The sequence below is a fragment of the Lissotriton vulgaris genome, chromosome 8, assembly GCF_964263255.1.
Source record: "Lissotriton vulgaris chromosome 8, aLisVul1.2, whole genome shotgun sequence".
Taxonomy (NCBI): domain Eukaryota; kingdom Metazoa; phylum Chordata; class Amphibia; order Caudata; family Salamandridae; genus Lissotriton; species Lissotriton vulgaris.
Window position 1 is genome coordinate 293,919,047 of NC_141696.1, and position 21,011 is coordinate 293,940,057.

Here is a 21,011-nt window from a genome sequence, read left to right on the forward strand (position 1 = left end):
ATAGTCTATAACCTAATGTAATTTCAGACACATCCAAGGAAATACAAATACATCTTTTTAACTACATTACATAAAGGTAGAAAAGACAAAACAAAGTGAAATTGAATACTTAAATGTATCTCACCAACTCTTAATCCTACGTTATGTTATGATATTAGGATTTTTCTAGATGTGCTTATTCCCTCCCAAGAGTTTGGTTAGTACATGGAATGCAAACTATCACAAAACGATGATTGCTTAGAATAATCTACAATTAAACTTCATGATAAACGTAGGCCCTGCAAAAATCTTTCATCTATGGATGATTCCTCAATCCAAGATTTTATTTCTTCATCTCTGAAAGCTGTTGGAAGTTGAATAAATATTCTAGCCTAAATTACAGTAGGAATGCAGTTTCCTGATTTTGCCCACCTACACCCAGGCTTAAATATGGAAGTAAAACCTCTATTTCTGGTTGCAGTTTGGCTCAGTAAACTCGCTTGAATACATTTTGGTAATTTTTGCAAATTACTTTCTGCATCATCATCAGAATCTTAAAGTGTATTAACACAAACACCAATAATTGTGTACCAGAATTATTCACAAAATGGGATGATTACCTCAGTTTATAGATTGGTCTGAAGACTTCTATCTCCATCTGCTAATGTTTAGCAGTACAGATGCAATATACCCTGTGCATAAGGCATAGTTCCCCTCTGATCAGGGATGTTCTACTCTGAGGATTCTGGTCTGGCCCAATGTTTTCTTAAGGCTTGTGTCAGTTGAGAATTCTCAAACTCAAATTTTTGATTCTGCATACAGAGCTCATAGATGAACCAGAATTACAGGTTCTTCACTGAAGATGATGTCTAGAGTTTTGGGCCCATGATATACTGCCAATGGATGGATGGCACGTCTGGAATGCCTGAACAAAAGCTATAATTCCAGTCTTTTGGCCAACATGCTATTCTCATCTTTAAGGCGTTAAAGAATGTGCCTTCCCTCTGAATTTTCAAACTACTCCACAAAAAATGTTGCTTTCTGATTTTTTTACCATCGTGTATATTGCTTTTTCTTTTCTTATCTATATTAGGAGCTTATAGTGGCCTATTTTATGTTGCTGACATGTCCAAGAAAACCAATAGACTGTCCTCTTTCTACATTGGTTTGGACTTACTGTCAAACTTCCACTACTTTGCTTATATTTAGAAACTAAAACTTGGCCTTAGAGTTTACTGAATTTCGAGGTACTAAATTGGCTTTCTAAATTAATTAGGCGTAGGTGACTGCTAAAATCTGTATAGTTGGTACTTCATCTTACTAAAATATTTGTTTGTGATGTTAGTAATCACTGACACTAAACTATCTGTCCAATTCCTAGTAGTGAATGTTGAGCATACATAATGGAATACTTCCTCTGTTGGATATAGGATACTATAGTAGCTTGAGGTATGAAAACATGCTTGCATAAATTATGGTGTTCTAGAATATTGATGTGAAATTAAGTTACGAAATATTTAACCACTAGCATACTGAGTATTTCATCTGATAATCATCCATTATTGCCCAAACCATAAGATATTGCTGTTATCTAAGATTAACCTTCAGGGCCTTCAGAGGCCTATCGCCCTCACCGCAAACTCAAAAGATTTGTCTTTGGAGGCCAAACCTCTCGTAACAAAAACAGTTAGTGTAGCTCACCCCTGTGGCCGGAGTATAGTACTGTAGGTTCAATTTTCTATGGTGCTGATGGACATTCAACTAGATTTAATAATGTAAAATGTTTTTCTGCAGTTTAGTTGTGTTACATATAATAAATGAAAGACCTCCTTTGTTCATCATTGTTTAGTTCAAAGCAGAATATGGGTGCTTAGGGCCTTATGATGATTTTGGGGCCTGACCCTTATTCATGTTTACATTATTCACATAAAGAATATATTGTGTTCCATCAACACTTTGTTGAATATTTGGATTATGGTTACAGATGTGGCATTCATAACCACTATACTCACGGGTAAAATCTAAGGATATTCTTGGCCATTGGTTCTTGTACTGGTCTCTTTGACTTATTCTTGTAAACGTACATAGGAATAGCTGCTGAGAGATCTCACCAGACTCACACGAGTACACCTTGCCAAAGACTCCTTTTTAGCCAGGATCTGTCTGGGTTAAGAAAATGCGTGTGAACCTCTCATAAGCTGTACAGACTTCTAATCGTCAACTAAAACGTGTCCTAATTCGCTTATGGTTTTACTTACCTACTTTTTGCACCATCTAGCGTCAACTGAACTCCCTTCCTGTCTGTCCTCCTTATTGAGTCCAGTTACCTAATTGACATCATCATTCAAACACAAGAGGAAGTGAAGTAGAAGCATTCAGCTGGTCATTGCTCCTCTTTGCATGTTGTATCAGCTCAGATGCTGTAATTAAATTAATGATATATTATGTAACATTAGAGTCTATTGTATTGTATTATATTATACTGTATCTTGATGGTTGAAGTGCAATAAGAGAACAACAACCAGCCAGGACTCTCTTAATGGAATGAACAGAGAAAATCTTTAAGATGTGTGCTTTAAGACTGTCATTTTGAACCAGAACAACATTTAGGAAGACTGTTATTATAAATGTATCTCCACTATCAAATGCACCTTTCACTATGGTTTAAAATGTACCATGCACTAACTGGAAAAGTAAATAAAACAACTGTTCAATTAACACGTGCATTCATCATTTGTAGAAGAAAAGAACATACATCTGAATAAATGTAGATGGATTTATGCAGGGACAGACATTCATTGGAATTAGTTTGATCTTGTAAAAAACATAAAAGGAAAAGAGCATTTTAATTAAAATAAAATACACTCATCTGTGCATTTTTTTAATTTACATTTACCAATGTATTTGCCCTCCCATTTTGAACTGCAGTTTTTGAAACCCTTAATTTCTGATTACCAATTAGTATTTGTTACTCGCAAAAACATGAATTTAGATTTCTTAGTAGATGTATCCCCATCATGTTATATCACTGTGTTGTAATTATATGTTTGATCAAACCTCCACACAAGTACCCATTTGGTTGTTTAATGGTGGAAATGCCAAGAGGAACATGTCAAAATCCACAAATAGGCACTTTTGTGGGTATTTACAAAGGTTTTGCATGCACACTCTCACCCTGGATAGGTCTGAGATTGATGCTGGTCAAATGTAGGAATTACTGGGAGGTGGGTAAAAGTGTGATCCCCGCAACTAAAATATCCACTCTGTCTAGGGACACAAAATAGCGAATTCCACTGTGCATTCTTTTTTATGCATTTATGGGTGTATGCCTGTGAAATTTATACTTGAACACTTAGACGTGCACGCACTTGTGGAGCGATAGCCAGCCCAGCTTCCTAAAACACATCATTAAATTATTTGAGAGTTTTTAAATAGTCATATATGTACTCCACACACAGGCATGAGCCTTACATGAGTAAATAACCTCAAGTAGGTAGTTGAAAAAACATGTGAATATAGCATGAACCAAATTCTGAGAAAAAATGATTTCCAAATTGATAGGTTTAGACTGATTTTTTAGGCACTGAAAATCAATGTCTTATTCTCAGATTTTTTTAAAACACATTTTTTATTGATTTTCAATATGTAGTGGTACAGACATTTCCAAAATATATATGCAACAATATGTCTTATTCTACTGATGCTAATCGATTTCCTTTCTTTTATTGGCTGTTACTTGTGTTGACTGATCACTTTCATAGCTGAATATGTACACATACAACACAAACTGGCAACTTGCCCTTGTACGATTTACTGGTTTGTACTCACATCAGATTTGTTCCATTTGTAATCGTAAAACATTGAGCTACTACATTTGCATTATTTTTTTTCACACTGTGCAGTAATTTTTTACCATGTTCTTAGGATTTTATTTGCATTCCATTCATAAGGCATTTTTTATTAATTAAAGCATTTAACAAATGTAGTCACCATAGTACTTCAAGACTAGAAAGTTAATTCCATATAAGGCTTTATAGGAATGGCTTTACTTGTTCAGGTGCATGTCTAACCTTTATCGAGATGTATTTACTTATAAGAAGTAGTTGGATGAATAATCTGCTTCTGCATCAGCTTTTAACTTATTCAGAGATCTCATGAAGGTACACAAGCATAGAATTTGGGGTAGGTATATTCTGCAGTGATCTAAAATCAATAGATGAGGCATGACTTGAAAACGAATAGAGACACATTCCTTGACATATATTTGGAACCAGCATCTGTCAATTAGCAACTTTATGAATAATATGGTATTCTAGAGTCCAATCTAGGGTGGATTTTATTCTGGAAAATATAGATCATAAGGTTGCCTATGTGGTTCCCTGTTACCATTATTAAACACTGATCAGCCCTACAGTGATGAGGCCCTCAACAAAGCAGAAAGTGAAAAATGTAGTCCATTTATAAATTAAACAGTGAATGCACTACAATATCAAATAATAAATAAGCACAAGGAAAAACATCTGAACATTTTATTAGTGAGAAATAGCATACTAATGGCATTTTAGAAACCTTAAACCTTGAAATGTTAGTGAAATGCCAGATATTCTGAGACAAGCCCAATCACTAGTAGAAAAGATTTCCTAACCATGCAGCAGCTACAGAGAATGCATACTTGACAACCCAAACTTGGAACTCTCTAAATATTGAACTATTTTAGTGCTTTTCTCTCAAGAGCCACCTGAGAGCTATAACATGCCAGAAAAGTAGACAGACTAACCAAGAGTATGATTCCTGACGGATGTGTAGCTAACTTTGTCCTCAATCAAAATTCTCAAGAGCAAAAAGAGAGAATTTTCATTTCTACAGAGGATTCTGATTAAGTTGGTTGTTATCAGCTCAATGGAAATTCATGTTCTCGAAAGTGCTGCTGCATAGTAAGTTGGAGATGATTTGAATGTGCATTTTGAGGCTGCCCGATTGTGCATACCTTATTCATTATTATCTCATGCATTGTGAGTTAACGAATAACAAGATGGAGGTAGACAATCCCGTTCAAGCATTGGTAAATGAGTGATATTCCAGGTTACAATGTTTGAATAATAACTTCTGCATCTTAACATGGTCTATTGTTAGGAAGGGTTAAGTAGAATTACTATAGACCAGTGATAATGAAAGTAGGAATAGATTGGATTATATTAAGTGGTTCTCTCAGATAATTGGGGTGACCATTGATGATCAAGAAGGTCCGCTTGGTTATTGAATACATATTTCTTTATCAGTACAAGTAAAATGATAACCACCTTTTAAATGGGAATCATGTGGTCATTAATGTATTTAAACATGTGGTTGTTTTGGTTACGCCAGTAGTTACTTGAGGTCAGTAACACATACTTACCTCCTTTTCGGAGTTGTGTGACATGTTGCTTGCATTATGAAAATGCAGGAATGCATTGGATTCAAATCTGGGTACAGCTGAATTCCTTTTTCGAAAAGGTCCTTGAAAGATAAATATGAATTCGTTATTTATACGTAAAGTATGTCATGTGATTGCAAAAAAGTCATTGTCTGCAATTCACTCATGTTTGCAGGAGAAATTTTAGTGTGAAATACATCATGTACAAGAACATAGTGCAGGCAGTTTTAACAATGGGGAAGCTATGAAGAAAAACAGATATTTTAAAAAATATGCGAAATATTCACAGAAATATGGTTTAAAACAATAATTCATTGGGAGTATTGCATTTCAGAGGAATAGATTAGGGTTTTCCTTTTAAAGGTGTGCTTATAATAGGCATGCTTTTCCTTCAGAGATGATGGATCTGCTCTGTCCGGTATAGTGGGGTTCTGCCTGGCTGCCTTATTTTGTCATTGTGCCATACTTTAAAGAGCAAAGTGATATTATTAATGATGCCTTAATACTAAGTGAACATAGTAATACTAATTTTACGGCTGTAAAGTTTTTAAGTAATGCAAAGAGCAATAAAAATGTCATCAAGATGAATGTCTAATGGCATTAGTTAATGCAAGCTAATACATGAGCTGTGGAAGATGTGTTCTGGATGGATCCTGAGTGTGACCCCTGAGCTGCACATTTTTGACATTGAAATTTTCCAGCGTATCCTGACTTTCATTTCTTTCTTGTTCTGATCTATAGGTACGATATCAAGGATGATTACACCTTACGAATCAAAAAGGCTACTAGTGCGGATGAGGGCACCTACTCGTGTATGGCTGAGAATCGGGTTGGAAAAGTTGAAGCCTCCGCTTCCCTTACAGTTCGGGGTGAGTGCAAAAGCTGTATCAAATAACTTACGCATTCTTTTGTTTGCATGCAGCTGGATGAGCCCACCATGAGAACACATGTATAATGATATCGTTTGCCAGAACTGCAGGCACATGCCTGTTGGTCACCCATTGAAGCATGTGAAGTTTTTTCTGCATTGCACATTCTTGATTGCTAGATCTCCATTTAATAATTTTACTTTGTTCTATATATTGTTATTCAAGATCCATTGACAATTGTGACATAAATGTATTCAGTGACTTGACATGAAGACAGAACTTTCAAACAAATACTTCTTATATTACATGGGAATACAGTAATAGGATTATAGACATTTGGAGAGACTCCTGACTTGTGAGGCATTCCAACCAGAAATCAGTAGTCTGTTGGCGATTGTGCTAAATAGCTTCATTATGCAGACCCGAAAGGGCCGTTTACATATACCTTCCCTTTACTGAGATGATATAGAGTATTCTTCAGAAGCATTTGCAGTAATGTTATTTGACACACAACGAGATGAGAAGCAATTTGACCCAAATTAGAAAGTATTGCCTTAGGTCTGCCATACATAGGAGAATATAGTCATCACTATGCAACTGATAGTCATAGGAAAGAATATAGATGTACTCTATAGGTGAGTCCCTACACATACTCCTCTACATGAGACACATCAAATTGAAAGAATACTAAAATACTCCATCACGGGAAACTTTTGGGTTGAAAGCTCACTGTTGATAGCCAGCCCTACCAAAGAGAGCCCTACCAAAGATAGCATCCTAAATCATTTTTTTCTATGCTTTTGAAATCTACTGCAGTCTCTCAGCGCCATTGAGAGCTGAGTGCAAATGAGATGCGAACCTCTGGATGGCTATATGCTCTCACGCACTCTTTAAAAACAAAATCCAGAACACATGAGGAATATAAAATGCGCAGAGTGGAAAAACCCATTATATTGCTAATGCAGTTGTCTTCTAAGGGGTGAGAATTATTTAAGCTACCATAGCGATTACAAAGCCCCATCAATGTATTCTTCTGAATTCCACGATACATGATCACAACCCTTAAAGTAGAAGGGCCAGTGTTATACAGCCCTTTAAGTAGAATGGCCAGTATTGGGAGATGACATCAAATGGCAGTAGCGGCTTCCGGTAAATAATGGTAAATTCTATACAATTAACATTTAAACAGATACTATTTATCATTTCACTGCTGTGCAATGTTCCCGAATTTGAGTACGCTTTTGGGATTACCATAGAAGAGTCTAGAAATTTCTCTGGGTAGATACGGCTATGTCTTTCTACAATAATTTGTTTTTATTATTATCAGTAATGACAAACTTTGCATTAACTCCTGTGCAGTTTGCAGATACAAATCAATGGTAGATAATAATGTACATTCCTGAGGACATTTCAAGATCCATAAAAAATATATAATCCACTTTAAAAAAGATGCAAAGCATCAACATTTGAGGGTCTATGATCCCATGTTCTACCTATGGTGGAAATACTGTTCTGCATTAGTAACAGTCAAGCAAAATGTTCAGAGCTGACCTTGAGCCAGTGGTTAACGTTGGAGGCCACAGTCACATATTTTTAGGGACTGGCACTTACTTTTCCTCATCAGACATTTATAAGAGCCGGAGAGTAGGAAAATCACCCAAACGGGAAACAATGAGAAAGACAGAAAATCCCATCACTAATGGAGAAAGCAGGAACCTACAAGAGTGAGCTAAAATGGCAGACTGCGTTTGGTAGTAGATTAAAGAGGCCTGAGGTAGATTCAAGGCCACGCTGCATTGGTATGCAGTGGGCAGCATTTAATTGCAACGGCCACGGGCTTTTGAACGGAGTATCTGGGTCTTATTCTTTCACAAATTAAGCACTGATTAAATGTTGACTTTATTTGAAGAGGAGTAAAACATAATTTGTCTGTAAAAGAAACTATAACAGCATATTTCTTACATCGAACCAGTGTTTAATGAATATGAGCAGGACCTATTGCGTACTCTGTACTGGCACTTCTGTAATTTAGAAGGGATAGTGCCAGCACTTCTCAGCACTGCTTCATTGTTTTTAATGGGAGTGCGCCAGCACTTCTCAGCCCTGCTCCAAAGCTTTTAATGGGAGAGTGCCAGCACTTCTTAGCACTGCTCCCAAGCTTTTAATGGGAGAGTGCCAGCACTTCTCAGCACTGCTCCCAAGCTTTCAGTGGGAGAGTACCAACCTGTCTTAGCACTCCTCTAAAGCTTTAAATGGGTGAGTGCCAGCACTTCTCAGCACTGCTTCATTGCTGTTAATGGGAGAGTGCCAGCACTTCTCAGCACTGTTCCAAAGTTTAAGTGGGAGAGTACCAGCGTTTTTTAGCCACAGACAGGTACTCTCTGACCAGGAGTACCTGCACTTCTATAGTTTCGTTTCAAATACTGTATAAATGTAAACCTTGTCGTAAAAACACCAGAATCCCAAAGTTCCAATAGAAAAGAGGCCAAAGATTTTTTATGTAGATGATGGGGTAGCCTTGACACTAGCTAGTAATCTTTGACCTACAGCAGTGCACCGCGCTGATCGGATGAAACGAGGCGCAGATGCGATGGGTGGGCGTGAAAAGGTTACAGAGAAATACATTTCAGGAAATAGAATAGGATTTTAAATGGTGTTCTCTCTTATCCACAAAGTGAAGCAACACCCTGCCATGCTGGATCCCAATACTATTTCACAGTTTAGTGGTGCATGATGAAGGCTTTCAGCAGAGCTGCGAAAGGTTAATAAAAACATTTTTAGCATAATTCCAACTCCTTTTCTTCTACACACATTAAATCAAATGCTCAGAGTCGGTGTGGATTGTTTTATTGGAACAAGGGTCATGTGACCCCGGGAGGCCCACATCCATTTCCATCCGTTTAATGCGTGGTCACAGTTCTGTTTCATTTTCTGAATTCATAGCAAAACAAAATCCCATCTTGGGGTTTCACAAGGGCAAGGTGGTGGAGGTGTTTGTCTAAAGCAAATACAGCAAAGCCTGTGTTCAGCCAGGCACAACAGAGACGCTCACGCTATTTCCCCCTAATAGGAATGTTACGCTCCCTGCAACTTATAAGATTATTTTTTATGGCAGCTGTACACAAGAAATTGACAGCTTAGGGCTAGAAAATGCCCAAACCTAATGTTTTGTCCCATACATATCTTCACCGAGATAAACCAAGAGACCTACTTACAGATTTTGGAGAAGAACATTGTTTCTTCCACTCTTTAATTTTAATTAAAATATAGTTAAAGTATCTATGGTCACAATGCTGACCAACTGCAACCGGTCTTATATACAATGAAAAACTGTGCATTCACTACAATCATGGTATAGTGCATAATTGTATGTGTTTGGATTTATTGAGCATAAGAATAGCTTGAAAGCACCTACTACTGTAGATAGTGGAGGGTAAATTGAAGCACTGAGGATTGTTTAGAGTGGGGAAGTAATTATTGTCTAGCATATAGTTCTTCATTGATGAAGGTTAATGTACTTGTAAAGACTTATGTTTTCAGCTCCTTCATTAACTGGCGCAGCGAATGAGTGAGCTCTTTGCTTTTGTGCACATTTTGATTTTCATCCTGGTGATGCTGTGGCTTTGTGTTGCAGTGTCCACAGGAAATGGTACATTTCTTGGTCAAGTCAGGAGTAATGTTGGTTGTCCCTGTCTTAATTGTGATGTAGCAGTATTTTACATACAGTTCTAGGAATATCCAGTGAGGTTTCCTCATGTTTAACATAATGAAATGCTCAACTCAGACCTCCAATTGGTTGGACAGTAGCAAGAAGAGCTATCTTAATTACGGTCAGTGTTGAGGATGCACTTTGGAGAGCCAGTCCTAGGTCTTTGCTTACTTGGAGCTGGACGACCCAATAGAATGAATCCGTTTCTTACCGGGAAACTTCGTCCTCAGTTATTCCATCTGAAATGGGCCCAGGGTCTGAGCCAACAACTTCCAATTCCCACTTACCCTAACTGGAATTTACAAAGAACCAGTCCTATGACCTGGATCCATACACCAAGCATAGCCTTGTTTGATGGTGGACTGCTGTCCCTGGCATGGGTTTAGCATGTAGAGCGGTAGTTGCAGCGTACCATCTTTTGTTAATTAGTAGTTGTGACCTGACCTTTCTTGTAAACGTGACACTCAAGCAGGGGCTACTGGCCCACTCGTGCAAAGTTCTCCTTCCATGCACTAACCCATATATTAGCCCTAATATCCAAAGTGTATATTAAACGTGGGTGTATGCGGCTTGTGTGGCACATGCATTGTGCGTATGAGTGAATCAGCATAATGGAGGCCAGCAGATTGTATTTTGGAAGCCCCTGGCCTGTTGCTGTGCTCAACAGGGGAGGTTGTTTTCCAGACAGGCAAATGGTATTGCTGACATTCTTAAGGTTTGAGGTAGGAGACCTAGACACTGAACTGATAAAATGTGACACAGGGCTCATTTAGAAAATACAGAAAGGTCATTTTCCTGAGAAGGGCTGCTGATTACTCTTCCTGGGCACAGCTGTTTGGTAGATGGGGCAGTTAGGGTGAAGAGTCAGACTGCAGTCTTTTTTTGTTAATGGTGAGAAATGTCTTTTAGGTTAGGCCTCTCAAGCAAGGTGACAGAAGCTCACGCCACTTTTTTGCCTCTTGTGTGGGTACACTAGACTAGAGACTATCCTATTGAGAGGAACATAATTCTACACAGAGGCTGTGTCTGCAGAACAGCCTGTAGAGGGCACTTGAAAGAAAGAAGGACCCCCCCAAAGCTGCTCTGCAACTGCAGACAGAGGATCCACATCTCCGTCTCCTTTCAATGTATAAAAGTGGGAGCCACAGATCCACTTTTTGTTCCAATTCCAAGCTCTGTTTGACCAAAGATAGGAGTATTCCAGAGAATACTCAGAGGACTGCTGTGCAATCAAAGCCGTGTCTGCCAGACAGCCAGCTTCCCAAAGTTACTGGGACATCACCTGGAATCTTTCCTGGAAGGAATGAGATTTGGCTGTGGCTGTTTATTCCAACAACATCTGCATGTCTCGATAATTATATTGCTTTTTTCCGGTTACATTTCAGGAAGTCTGAGTGCGGATTGATTTGCTCATCATCCCCTACGTCCTATTTCTGTACAATGGTGATATTTGTAAACATATTGCTGGTTGTGATTGCTTGTCCTAGGTTTAACACCTATGCATTAGGAGCTAATATCTTAGAAGGGATGAACACCATAGTGACTGAAAGTTCTGTGTAACCGTCGTTAACTGTATCATCACTCAAACAAAATCTCCAGGTTCCTCTTCACATTACATCTGCCCCCATTTCTAGACAGACGAGGTTTTGCTATCTAATGCACATGCCACTGCAGTGTTGTCTCCATACAGTGTTTTATGTTGCTTTTCTTGTTTGACAGCTTTGATGGTGAAATCCAAATTTATTTTGTGGCATAAAAACTTACTTTTTCTCATCAGCTAAGAGAAGCGTGTATCACATTGTACTGTATACAAGAGCTGCCAAATGTATACTCCACTTATATTTTTCAATAAAAACTCTTTAAATAAAATAAAAAAAGTGTATGAGTGGGGAGAAGCTACTTACCCAAGGGAGAATTATATATATATTTTTAAATATATGGACTCATGGTGACAGCAGAATCAGCTATAATATATAGGCATGGCTAATAATCAAGCTCTAACCTACGATGAATGCCCTACACCAATCCTCACAAGCCTCTTCCTTGAGTTAGTTTATATTACAAATATACAGAAAATCCAATAAGTGCCTCCCTGACGATACAAAGTGTGGGCCAGAGAATCATGAGTTTGTTTCTTAGATGATAAAGTGTTCAAGCATCAGTGATGGGAGGCTTGTGGCACATTTGTGCCATGAACAGAGGGTGGCAACGCCACATACAAAAAGAGGAGACTTTAGTAGCTGTATCAGTGTGGCACGGGTAGGAAAGGATTGAGAGATCCGAGCAAAGAGGTGTAGACAACTTGGCCCCAAAAGGAGCAGGGAAGTCATATGGATGGCAAAGATACAAAGCTGTTTTCTTAGAGGCAAACAGAAAATGGATGCACAAGGTTTATGAAGCAGCCCAGGCAAACAAATTGTCTTATGTGAACTTTTTTCTTGGGTTGAGAGATGATTAAAGCAATTTTCCAAAGAGCCTATGGTGGAAGAGTGGGTTATCTCGAGTGTGGAGCTTATATTGTAACCAAGCTTATAGCAATTTAGTATTGAGTGGGAATGTATTAAAAAAAATTATAATTTTCTGAGCTGGCATATCTTGCTTAAACTTACCATTTTACAGAAGGTCGCAGGTTGCTAAGTGCGTAGCACATGCCCTTTCTCCTAAGTAAGAGTTTGTGTCGTGAATAGGTTTTCTAAGGGTGTATCAGCTGCTCCAAAACCCAACAAACACTGCTAGAGGTACCCACACCATATGGAAGAGGATGTGGCGTAAAGGCCAGAGCTGCTGACTTCGAAACTGGGGAACCAGGTATCAGTCTTGGTGACAGCTCAACATCCTGTTATTCTAGGTAAATCATTGAATCTCCCTGTGCCTAACAAAAACTAGTTCTCATGTAAAGCGCTCCAATACCTTCAGGTCGAGTTTGCACTATATAAAATTGAGAAATAAACTCTCACCATGAATCTTCCCACCTTGCAGGTATTGTGTCTTGACACATATTTGAGTCAACCCGCATCCCCACACATAGCTTGTGTACAGTTGCAGTAGATTGTCAAGGGTGGGATTCTTTCTGTGTAGGTGTCTTTGCCTCCAGTGTAGGTAGTGAGTGGCTGGATGGATAAGCACCAGTCATGCAGATTTAGAGAGTTGCCTTCTAAAACTCTGCTTCGCTGAACCCTGCTAAGATGGAATGAGACCGATCGATTTTCCTCCGCTTTCTCTGTGCCACAAATCTGGAGTGTGCCAGGCACAGGGCTAATGCTCGCGTGCAATAGTGCTGATAAAATGTAAGTGGGACTCTCCATCGAGTTCTGACTGACGGTCTCGATTCAATTTCTCTTCAAATCCGATAACAATGTGTTCTTTTTATTGACCCGTCATCCCCGAGTCTGGGCCTTGGTTCAACGTGTTTAACAGGTTTTAAAAATAATTTTACTCCACTCGTAAACTCTGCCTCAGTACTTCATGACATCGCATTAACCTATCTAAATGGTCTCTCTGATGCCTATCTTGCTCGGTGCCTTCTCCGTACATTGAAAGACTACTGACTTAAAGGCAAGATTAAAATGATGTTTTCCGAAGTGTTTTTGGGTCTGGCTGGATTGCCGTCAGAGTGTTTAGAATGTTTTGGAATTGTCCATATTCAATGCAACATAACACATCAGGCACTGTGACAAATGTCTTCTTTTTATTTCTTTTTTATGTTTTCTTCACGCCATTGTTATTGTCTCCAGCTCGCCCTGTTGGTAAGTAGTCACCCTTCTCTCCATTTAGCATGGCTTTATGCAGAGCTTCATTCTCCGTGCACATGCAGCCTAAACAGCACTAAGCAAAGCAATTCATTAGCGCAGCGGCCACTAACCCCGCCTTAACCCCGCCCACAAGGCCTGCAATGGAACCACATTGATTTCCGAACTTTTCCCTGCTTTACGGCAATTAATTGCAAAGGCAACTGCTGGAATACTAACTCTTCTGTTAATGATGTATACAGTGAGAAAGAGGGAAAGAGAGAGAGAGAGAAATGGAGAGTATGCATGTGAGTAAACGAGAGCGCGAACGGTTACAAGTTAAATACAATTGTGCGTGCAGCAATACATAAAAGACAATGACCTGGAACACCTTGATGTTCTGTATTCTTTAAAAGGAAATGACCTCCAGTAAGCAGTGCTGGGTTTCCTCGGCTCGGATCAGAAATGCATTCAGTCTGCGGTGCCTGCAATGATCTGTGAAATGAAAATACCGGTTTCATATATTTCCTAAGTGTAGGATAACTCTGACTGAAGAAATAATGGAAACCCAGGCGGACTATTTTGCTCGGAATGTGTATTTTGCTTTTATTGGACATGACCGAATGTAAAAAAATAAATGTAAATACAGTGCTGATATGTAGTATTTTAAGGATAAGGCTAATGCATAATCTTATGCATTAGACCAAACACTGAAAGAACAGCATACCTGTGTAAGTGGATTTCATTCTAATTACATATTACTTTTTGAAATGAAAAATATGATTCCTGCATTTCATAAAACGGATTGTCCCATTAGAAGACTAGTGTAGTGACAAATTTGCACACGTATAATATCCAGCCATTCCTAGACTGTGACCCTCCTTATGAGCTCCCAAGATTTTGGTACAGGGATAACAAAAGCAGGGGCGGCCTTAGGCATGTGCAAGCTGTGCACCTGCACAGGGCCACCAAACATTAGGGGCCACCAAGCCAATATATATCCCTAATATAATAATCCTCTGAGGGTGGATAAATATTTGCGTGGCGGCCCCTGGCAGGGATTTGGCGGCCTCTGGCTCTGTTCCACTTCCAAACACCCTAACCCCACCCCCCCCCCCGCCCTCACTGGCCTCCGCGCTCCGCCCCGCCCAGACCCCCTCTTCCGGGGCCCCCTACTTACGCTTCCTGCCCAGGGCCGCCATGAGTCTAGAGCCGCCCCTGACAAAAGGGCAGAATTCCTGATTCCAGGTGGAAACCGTGTACGGAAACCCATTCACTATATGTTTTATCACCAGAATGTGGAATAACAATCAGATCCCAGAGATACGTGGTTCTTTTGAATGTGTTTTTTAATCATTCAGGGGGGAAAAAACAGACACATTCTACCAGCATGTGTAAAGTGTCAGATGAAGGACCATTGGGAGTTGCTGGTCAGCATGGGCAGTTTTCAGCCTGTCTTGGTGAGAAATGTCTACTCCCTTTTTGCTGCTTCAAGGGTTGGGCAAGGGCCAGGCTGTGCTGTTTTCCCCAGCCCATGCAGCCTTGAAAAGGGTCAGATGTCTCTCAGCATGGAAATATTGCATCTGGAGTTTACAGGCACAATAATTCCAGACCCAGAGACATTTTGAATTGTGGGTAATGGATTTTCACCCAGTTATCACTGTAGGAAATTAAACTATTTGTAATGAGGCCTACAATGGACAGATGGCTTGCAGAGAGACTGATTTCTTTAGAATTGCTGAGAAGACATATGAAAGAAAAGTAATGTCTATTTTCAAATGACATAAGTAAACAATTTAAAATCTTTGGTAAAAAAGCACCCTGCACGACCTAGCATTAGGACCATATTGGAAGGGATGAGAGAGAGTCAACCTAAGTGTGAACTATGGACCTTTGATGCCAGATGCAAACAAAGACCCTGCCATTTGTTTCTTCCATTTGACATTAATACACACAATACTTTAAACCCCACAACGTATTAATATAGTAAGTAGGTTGTAACACTTCAAACATTAGTTCAAGAGCATCTCTTTATTTTCTATTTTTCTGTGTTATAGGATCAAAACTTTGCCCCCAAAAAACCGAGCATCACCAAGAGGAAGATGTTTAGGACAGTGAACTTCTCCTTAAACCACCAACATGAATAGCTACTCTAGTTGTTCTGGGTAGGGGGCTCATGCCACTATATGCTCCTGACTGAAAGTCAAAACCTCTTTAGTTCCTTTGAATGACCACCTCAACCCCAACATCCTTGGCTGGGTTGTTACTCCGACTGTGAGAAAGCATTCTTAGCTCCCTCAGTGGGTCTAGTCTCAACATCTGGGCTTCTGAGAGACTGTGTGATTAGATTCCAGAAACTTCCATCACCAGGGTCTGTTACTAATAGCAGTGACTACAGCAGTGGTTCCTGCACAGGAGTCATAAAGGGTTTTTCTGGACATGGGCCAAGCAGAATTACTTGAGGAATCATTGTAATCGTTCATCATCTAATTAGGTCAGTGATCTGCAATTAAACAGCCTTAGAAAAGTTGATAATAGTTGGTAATGACTATCTATTGCATCTTATTCCCCCATATTTTTGCTTCCTCTAGCTGTACTAGTTTGTGAACTTTACACATGCCAAGCAGTGGTAAAGTCTTTGTGCTCTCCCTTTTAAACATGTAAAATTGGCATATACCTCATTAGCTCATTTAATTTACCTATAGGTCTGTAGTATATGTAACTACATGTACTCAGGGCCTGTTAGTTAAATGCTACTAGTAGGCTGCAGTACTCATTGTGCGACCCACTAAAGTAGCACTGCAAAACATGTATACTGGTCCGCTATTGCAGCCTGGGTATGCAGTTTTAAACTGCAGTTTCGACGTAGGAAAATAAACTGTTTCTTAGGCCTAAACATTATTTTTTTAAACATATATGTCACCCCTAAGGTAGGCCCTAAATACCAAAAGGCAAAACGTAGGACATGTTTTTTTAAAGGTTTACATGTCCTGGCAGTGAACAACCTCCACATTTTTTCACTGTAGGTCTGTGCAGTGAGTGCATAGCAAATGCATGCACTGGCTGTATGTGTGCCTATGAGTGGTACAATACATGAAGGCTACAAAGCTGTGCAGTGCATGCATGTTAAATGCATGTGTTGGAAGTATGTGTGCCTATGGGTGGTACAGTACATGAAGGATACAGTGCTGCGAAATGTTTCTAGGTTGTGTACATGCACTGGGTGTATGTGTGTCTCTAGTTGGTACAATATTGGAGGACCCTGGATTCCAGTTTGGGAGACCCAGCACTCCATGGTGAAACATGGAGAGGTGGTAGAGAAATCCCCCAGACAGATTTGTGTATTGCTGCAATCCTTTAGGCTGGATGGGATACACCATGTATACTTCAAAGAGTTCTCTTTGATTAAGTGAGAGATCCCAAGGAAGGGGCCTGGGCACATCTCAGGAAAGAGATGGGGCTGATAAGGCAATCATAAAGAGTAGGTCTGGGGCCCTGGGCTAATATTTCGATACACATATCACTGTGGCTGACATCTAGTCACTCTCAAGGCCTGTGTTGTGATGCAATGAACTTTGAAGTCGCTCCTGATGTGACAAACTGCTTTCAAGAGGAAAAAAGGAGAAGAGGAGTCAGCACTTCAAAAGAAGCAGACCCCCAACATAAACTTCAAAGACTCAGACTCAACATCACATTTGATGTCTGGAAGTGGACTATAAGAAGGGGAGCTTGAGACCTTAAGAAATTGTCATCTGCCCTGCAGTCGGACAGGCTGTGTGAGAAGGGGAAGCTCTGCAAGACTTCTGCCTGTGACCAGGACTGGAGTACAAGTCCAGCTAGCCTCCCAGCTGGGTTAGGGAACGTCATCACTCAGGGAAATCAAGACCACCTGCCCTGGAGCCTGAGGCACCAGTGCATGCCTGATTTCCATAACCAGTGTGCCCTATGAAGAAGAGGAAAGCATTGGAGGAAGTGAGGTCCAGTGGGGAGCCGTGTGGAGTGGACTCCCTTAGCAAGTTGTGAGGAGGCAGCTGCTGCACCAATGGGGTTGTTGCCTGTGTGAAGAACAAATACATGTGTCAGAGGAGGGCCACAGTGAATTGAGTCATGTGCATCGGTCAGTTGATGAGGCCAGAGCTCATACATAGTGGGGAGTGGTGGTCCCTTATGCCAGGAGGGGCTGCTGCGAGAAGACTGCCATGTGGTAAGGGCCAGAGCCCGTGCGCTGTAGTGAACTGTGACTCGATATGCCAGGAGAGGCTGCCAACGAGGATCTCACTGTGCCAATCAGGCCGGAGCACATATAATGTGAGGATACTTTGGCCCGTATTCCAGAGGGAGTCACTGGGACCAGCAAGTCATGTGATGTGGTCGGAGTCATTGCCAAGAGGAGTGAGGCTGCTGTGGAACCCAGCACACCTGCCTGAGACAAAGACTTTGTATCAGGAAATACGTACTGCCCCATCCCCCATGCGGAAGGAATCAGAGACTTACCCTGCCAAGAGGTGCCATGGAGAACCTCTGGTTGCTGTAGATGCGCAACCACGTGTAAGGACTCTGTGAGGGCTGAGTGTGGTAATAGGTTACTGCAAAAAAACACAGAGAAAGTGCTGCAAAAATGAGTGGAATTACCCATGGAAACGTTTACCCCATAGATTAAGGAGTGGCCAAAAGCTTCCCCACCCACTAGCTGGCACTGGGCACAAATGTGGCAATGCCGTTTCCCTCCTCTTAAGACTCCTGAACTTGTGAAGATCAGAAGAAGGACTGCCCTGGTATCTGAATTCTGAAGGAAGAATGGACTTGCTTGCCATGAACCCAGGACCCTGAAAGTACTTACAAAGGCCAGTGTGCTAACCTCCTGTTTGAGCTACAGGGGCACAGCGAGTTTCCAGAGGCTTTTACTGCAATTGCCTAGCTGACCAGCTCCAACTGGACTAGCCCTGGACCCTTCTTCTGGCCTTTGCTAGAGTGAATCCTTATCCCCAAGTGCTATCCTCAAGGTCATGGAGATGTGGCTGATGTCAAAGTGTACTCCTAAAGTTTCCTGAAACCTGGGACTTAAAAACTTTTTGACAACTTTTTTGCTCTGAGAACTGACAGTGGACTGGGACCAACCTGCCAAGCCATTCCAACAAAGGTGTATAGCCTATGGTTCAAAGATTCAGTTTGCTCCTGAAACATCTCCGCAGCAGTAAATATGATCCAATAGGACTTTGCTAAAAAGGTGTCTGGCCTCTTTGGACCCTCTATGGTTCCAGCCTGCAGCCTTATCCCACTGGAAGAATCAGAGCTCCAAAAGAAGTGACTAAGTCCCAAGTTAAAATTCTTATCTAGGCAAAGGCGCAAAAAGTATCCAGTTAGTGAGGGGCTTTCTGGGTGCAAAGCTTTTCACCAAAAGTCAACGACTTCACTGAGACCTTGTCCAGCAGCTATCTGACGAAGTAGAAGCCACTTTGGCTACAGCCTGCTGCCTTGCCTCGTGGAGGATTTTTGAATTCCATTCCAGAGACTAAGGACCAGATATATTAGACATTTTTGCAGTCACAAATGGCCGATTTGAGGAATCTGACCATTTGTAACTGTAAAAAGGCTAAATCTTATGTACAAAACTAACTTGTGATTAGGTAACACATTACCACATCACAATTTAGGCTTGTGACCAAATACCAATTCTCTGTTTGGAAGGGCGGTGTTTAGGGCATCCCTTCGAAATACAGAATAAAATTGATATGTATTAATGTTTTGCGGCCAAATTCTAGTATCAAAATATTATTCTTTTACCAACAACCGAAAGGTATTAGTAAGGGATTTGAAAATAAGGTGTTCCCAAGAATCCACTTCCCCTTTGAAACTTTAGTAAAAAAAGACTTTTTAAGAGAAAGCAGTGGTTAATATAAAATGTTCCTTCAATTTCTAATTATTTATTTAGTACATCCTGTTTTCCTTTAAGGAAAACAGGTTATATTCAAACAAAGAAAGAATTACTTTATTTAAAAGCAATCACAGACATGATGGTCCGCTGGCCTCATCAGCCCTCTATCTCTGTGATGACTATGATTCCTGCTGGGTCACAACGAGGAAGTTTGAATTGCGAACCACTAAGTATCAGTAATTTGCTAACCGACCTGTTAGTACATAGGTCGGTTTACAAATTACCACACTGGTCACAAAAATACTTGTTGCAAATTGCACCATTGCTATGCTACATCCATCTGGCCCTAAGCCATGAAGTAAAACCTTTCACCTGGATGAACCTGGTCATTATATCCGAATTACACTCCATTGTGTCAGCCTTTGACTTTGTCTGATCTACTGCATCAAGGCAACCACAATTGGTGCTTAACACTGTTTGAAACTTAAACTTTAAAAATTCATATCCTTGGTTTGACTTATTCGATTTTTGTTGTATTTGCATGCCATTTCATTTATTAAAATATTCTCTATTCTAAATTGGTTTGGGGTTTTTCTTTTATTGTGTTATTACTTTATTACTGTGCTGCATAAATACCTTGCACATTGCCTCGAAGTGAAGCCTGATTACTTTGAACCAAGCTACCTGATGGTTAAGCACAGGCTTATTTTGTGAATTTAGTGATTAACCCTGAGAAGAATTGGGATTATTATTATAGGTGGGTTCTCAACACCCCTTAACTAATACTCCAGTTTCTTGCAATAATAAATACAAACTACAAGTAACTAACCCTTGTTAAAATTAACACCTTTCAGCTGTGTGCATTCAGGGCTACTTTTCCGAACTGTAGAAAAAATATCCCCAATATTAGTGTTGGTTCTGTCTAAAGAACTCAGAGTTTAAGACCCTCGCAAAGGAGGGTGCATCTTTGCATTAAGTATCAACTACATAGGTATGCATAATAAACCCCACAAACCTTAAGAGCACACAATCATGAACCTACATGAATCATTTAACCTACACTGAGTTTGCACTCATATGGTTCATCGCCAGCAGCCTTGATCTCTTTCATGAAACGTCTTCCAAATGAAAACATGGATGCTGATGAATTCTGCCAACAGATAACGAACTGGGTTTTCTTCATCAGCAACCATGTTAATAGTAAGCACAGCTACTCAATGGGTCGCTGAATGACATATTAGAAGGAACTGGTGTCCGTCTGACTTGCACATTCATCGGAGTTTGGTTCAATTTAAGTTCCTCTTTGTATAGATGTAGTTACAGTAAGTCCTACAGAAAATTAGCTGTATGCATGGATAGTCAAACAAACACCCCAGAATGGGCATCCATGTGCACATATAATCTAAAGTCACTACTGGCTGGTTTTCAGATGCCCATT

General features: G+C 40.2%; 1 protein-coding gene across 12 annotated transcripts in view; it reads left to right on the forward strand.

The window, feature by feature from the left end:
- The window catches only part of ROBO2 (roundabout guidance receptor 2), a 770,916-nt gene that overhangs the window by 521,217 nt on the left and 228,688 nt on the right, over positions 1–21,011 (forward strand). For all 12 annotated transcript variants that reach the window (XM_086934061.1, XM_086934068.1, XM_086934067.1 and 9 more), the window contains exon 6: positions 6,134–6,261. In XM_086934061.1, coding sequence (XP_086790187.1) covers positions 6,134–6,261 — 128 coding nt within the window. The remainder of the gene's footprint in view (positions 1–6,133; positions 6,262–21,011) is intronic.